The sequence below is a fragment of the Palaemon carinicauda genome, chromosome 23, assembly GCF_036898095.1.
Source record: "Palaemon carinicauda isolate YSFRI2023 chromosome 23, ASM3689809v2, whole genome shotgun sequence".
Classification (NCBI taxonomy): domain Eukaryota; kingdom Metazoa; phylum Arthropoda; class Malacostraca; order Decapoda; family Palaemonidae; genus Palaemon; species Palaemon carinicauda.
Window position 1 is genome coordinate 54,456,826 of NC_090747.1, and position 5,163 is coordinate 54,461,988.

The 5,163-nt window shown below is 31.9% G+C and overlaps 1 protein-coding gene across 1 annotated transcript in view; it reads left to right on the top strand.

The window, feature by feature from the left end:
• Positions 1-2,550: 2,550 nt before the first annotated feature.
• Positions 2,551-5,163, top strand: part of LOC137617589 (uncharacterized) — a 52,527-nt gene continuing 49,914 nt past the window's right edge. Inside the window, exon 1 of the mRNA XM_068347597.1 lies at positions 2,551-2,797. Coding sequence (XP_068203698.1) covers positions 2,551-2,797 — 247 coding nt within the window. The remainder of the gene's footprint in view (positions 2,798-5,163) is intronic.

Below are 5,163 nucleotides of genomic sequence, written 5' to 3' on the forward strand. Positions count from 1 at the left end.
GACTTATTACAATATATAACTATATAAAAGACTCAATAACTAATATACCTAGTCACCCGCAGGAGACGACACCCACCCATCGAGATCAGCAACCCACAGACCAAACGGATCAATGGGTCACCGGCAACTGAACAGTTAAGCCCTCATTCAAGTGGGCTTTTGTCTTAAAAATGTGTTAAGACTCCAAGATTCTTATTTGGCTGACGCTACTTTGTCTGAAATTTCTAAATTTTCCTTTGAAATGGCATGACCAGATTTAAATGCGTGGTCATAAATAGCTGAATTTGGCTTCTTATTCAAATGTATATAGGTTCGTACCGATCTCCCCATGTGCTGAAAATCCTACACTGAAGCTGTCTAGTTGTGCTTCCAGTGTAGCACGCATTACAGTGTAAATGACTCCGGAACAAAATGGAGTAGGCAGACTCCCCTTATGTTTAAACAATGAGCCAACTGAGACCTTGTTAGTAAAAAATATTTTTAAATCTATGTGGTGATAATACTTCCCCACAACATTTGTTCTTAGTCTCTCCGAAACATAACCATAGTACAGAAAGGAGACATAACTTTTTCTCACTGACCATTGGAATTGCTAAATTTTGACTGAAAATTTTACCTTAAAACTTCTTGACTTGATTGTAATAGAGGTTAAGAGGGAACAAATTGTTAACAAAAAGGAATTTTAGAAAATTTTCCTCCTCGTGAAACCACAAATAGGTTGAACATACATGATAACATTTATATAAGTGTTTTTATCAAATTAATTTTGTAGATTTTTGGTTCCAAACTTGAAAAATGAATGCTTAGTCCTGTAAAAGGGTTTTTTTTCCGAATATTGAAGTTTCAAAGGTATTATGTTTCCGAGAGACCAAGAAATCGAGAAAAGGTAAAGTATCACCCTGTTCATTTTCATTCGTAAATTTTAAGTTTTGTATTTAAATTATCTAAAAACTGGCTTACGTGATCTAAATTTTTGAAAATTAAAAACATATCCTCTACATATCGACGGTACAAAAAGGGTTTAAAATCAGCAAGACAATCACTTAGCCATTTCCCTTCACAATAACACAGAAATATATTTGCCATGGTTGGTCCACACGGCTATCCCATTGCTACTCCATTTACCTGCTCATATAACTTGTTATTAAACATGAATGTGGATGTAGTGGCAGCTAGTTCTAATAGTATTTTAATTTTTCTGTTTTATTGAAACCCTCGAAAATGTCCTCCGGGTTAGGGAAAAGTTGTTCAAGAATTATCTCCAATGTTTCTCTCATACGAATGTTTGTGAACAAACTTTCTATGTCGAGGCTGCAAATAACATAGTTATTGGCATCTTCGACAAAATTTATCAATTCTACAAGTTCATAAGTATTTTTAGGGTATATCAATTTACTGTGAGAGGGGCGAGCTTAGTTACTAGATGTTTGGACAGGCCACAGGAGCAGGTATTAATAGCTAGGAAAATTGGTCTCAGAGGAATGCCTCTTTTGTGAATCTTAGGGGCACCATACATAATACTAGGTTGTGTTCCTATTGCCATCATTGCTGAGGCTTTTTCGTTTAGCAATATACCACCCTTCTTCCACTTACGAACTATATAGTTTATTTTATTCTCCATATTTAAAGCGTAAATAAAGGGGTCCTCCAACACCAAGTCTCTGAACTTAAACCTGTCATTTAAAAACATGTAAAAGTTATGAAATCTTACCCAAAATATTTATATTTTAAATTGTAAAAACGTACAGTAATTTACTTAATTCTAAACTGTATGGAAAATGGCCATTTAAAGTTCTAACCATAGAAATAAATTATAAAATTAAAATCATAAAGAATTTAGGAAAAGAAAAATTCAGACTAGATACTGAGTTAAGCACTACAGTTATTTTTTTTTTTTATCATTATTACCTTAAATCTTATATCTCCAAAAATGTATGTAAAGTTGATACTAAGACTATAAAAACCCACGAAAAGAAACTATTTTTTTTTAGGTATAACAAACTCTAGATTCACTTGACCCTAATAAAGTTATTTTCAGTCACTCCAGTCAAAAATTATCACCAAAAGAAGGACTATTAGCATATGGATTGAACTTTAAACTGCACCATTTTAGTAGGAACTTTAATAGACATTTTTCTAGCATTTGAAAATTTATACTCATACCTTGACAAGGAGGTTCCACATGGCGATCATGGATATGGCTTTAAACGGGCCATACAGGACATTGCATACAGAATATTCTAGAATTTAAAATCCCACAAAGATTTTTCCCCCTTTTTTTCTAAAAAGGATATTGAAATCTTGAGAAACCTAGGTAAAGACTCAACTATAATTATAAGTAAACCGGATAAAGGTCATGGAGTTGTAATACTGGATAAAACTAATCATTAAAGGAAAATTAAAGATATTTTAAATGATAGGTCTAAGTTCAGAGAGTTGCTGTCGGAGGACCCCTTAATTCACACTTTAAATTTGGAGAATAAAATAAACTATATAGTTTGTAAGTGGAAGAAGGGTGACATATTGTTAGACGAAACAGCCTCTGCAATGATGGCAATAGGAACACAACCTGGTATTATGTATGGTGCCCCTAAGATTCAGAAAAAGGGCATTCCTCTGAGACCAATTCTCCCAGCTATTAATACTTGCTCCTATGACCTGTTCAAACATCGAGTAACCAAGCTCGCCTCTTTCACAGTAAATGAATATACCCTAGAAAATACTTATGAATTTGTAGACTTGATAAATTCTGTCGAAGATGCAAATAACTATGTTATGTGCAGCTTCGATATGGAAAGTTTGTTCACAAACATTCCTTTAAAAGAAACATTGGAGATGATTCTTGAACAACTTTTTCCTAACTCAGAAGACATTTTAAAAGGTTTCAAAAAAAAAAATTTAAAATACTATTAGAACTAGCTACCACTACATCCATATTCATGTTTAATGGCCAGTTATATGAGCAGGTAGATGGAGAAGCAATGGGATCGCCGTGTGGACCAACTTTGGCAAATATATTTCTATGGTATTGTGAAGAATTTGAACCCTTTTTGTACCGTCGATATGTGAATGATGAGTTTTTACTTTTCAAAATTATAGATCACGTAAGCCAGTTTTTTAGATTGTTTAACCACTTCACTGCGGCTCCATTCGGATCATGTCCGTCCACCACAACGGCAAGATTTAGGAAAAAATAAGTTAAGGTAAATGTTTTTATATATACTTTGAAAGAAAGACCATTAAATGCCGAATCCAGTGGTATATAACAAATCTTGTGAAATTAAATGTATGAACTTTTATTTGCGAATAAAGGTTGTAAATTCCGCTGCCAGCCGTAAGAGCATATTATTCAGAGACCGGGGGGATATAGTAGTGGGAAGGACGGTGTGGAGTCGGATTTTGACGGTAAATTAAAGACACAGCAGGCGGCCTCTTTTGGAGGATAATCTGTCAGCTTATAGGTCTACCTCTGAATGAGATCAGTGACAACACTTGGTCTTTGTTCTAAATCTTTCATTCCTTGTATTTGCACTGCTCTAACTTACGAACATAGTACAATAAGTATTTGATTACTCTTCACGTAGTTGTAAAAGATTTATAAGATTTGATTTCTTAAAAATATTAATTACTACCTTCAACTCGTTTTTTAATGAGTATAATAGTTTTCCCTTTATTACAAAGCATATTATAATAATGTTACAAATATTATATATGGTACCCTATAATCGACACATTGATTAGGATAAGTAGATATTTTGATTTGCCTACTTGCATTTTTATTAGACCACTAATTGTTGTAGCAGATGGTTGTTATATATTCTTTCATAGTTACATAAAAATAATTTCAGATAAGAATGCTCTCTTATACGCATACTATAATTATCAGTCTCACAAAAAGTTTTACTCTTACAAATGACCATAATTATATGCACAAATTAACATAGATACTTATTTGTGTGATATAGAGAGAAAATTATTATAATTGGACGAGAGAGATATTTGATTACTTCCAGCGTATCATTTCAAGATAACCAGGATAAGTAAAAAAGCATAATTATTCTGTATTTACATTTTTATTACTTGACAAAGTTATCAATACTAAAAAAAAAAAAAAAACGAAAATAAGATATTCAAAATAAAATATATTTATCCCCTAGCTACAAACAGAATTAGAAAACCTTTACAGTATGGTATATTTTAAAACATGGCTAATTATTCTGTATTTACATTTTTATTACTTGACAAATTATCAATACTAAAAAAAAAAACGAAAATAAGATATTCAAAATAAAATATAATTATCCTTAGCTACAAACAGAATTAGAAAACCTTTACAGTATGGTATATTTTAAAACATGGCTAATTATTCTGTATTTACATTTTTATTACTTGACAAGGTTATGAATACTAAAAAAAAAACTGAAAATAAGATATCTAAAATAAAATACATTTATCCTTAGCTACAAACAAAATTAGAAAACCTTTACAGTATGGTATATTTTAAAGAATGGCTAAATGCAAAGAGGAACATCACATGCAGAACACTGATAATATGTTCTCTGCGATTTCCTTTCTTTCTTAGTACTATGGGAGCAAACGTGGCATCGTTTTCGAGGCTTGGGGTTATTTTCCGAGTGGGCAAATGACGCTGGGAAATGTTTCCCAGTGCATCGGTCAAGCGCGTTAGATTATCACCAATCACTCCGACTTCCCTCGCTCTTACTACTGCTCCCTGATATATATATATATATATATATATATATATATATATATATATATATATATATATATATATATATATATATATATATATATATATATATATATATATATACTATATATATATATTAATTGCCTTATTACCTGTTTTATGAAATAGTTAAATGGAGGCTTGCTCCCAGTTTTTACCTGGTACGTCGTATATGCATTGAGAAGGCATATATCTATCATATGAAAAAATAACTTCTTATACCACTTAGAGCTTTTTCTCATACACTCATTGGTGCTCATATACCTATAACTTTTATCAAATAAACGCATGTTTACATTATATTCTACTACAGCATGTGGTTTTTGTACCTTTTCACCGGTGAAATGATCGAGCTTCTCTGTTTGAACCTTGGAGGAATGTTTCCTTTATGCACAGAAGAAAGAATATGAACT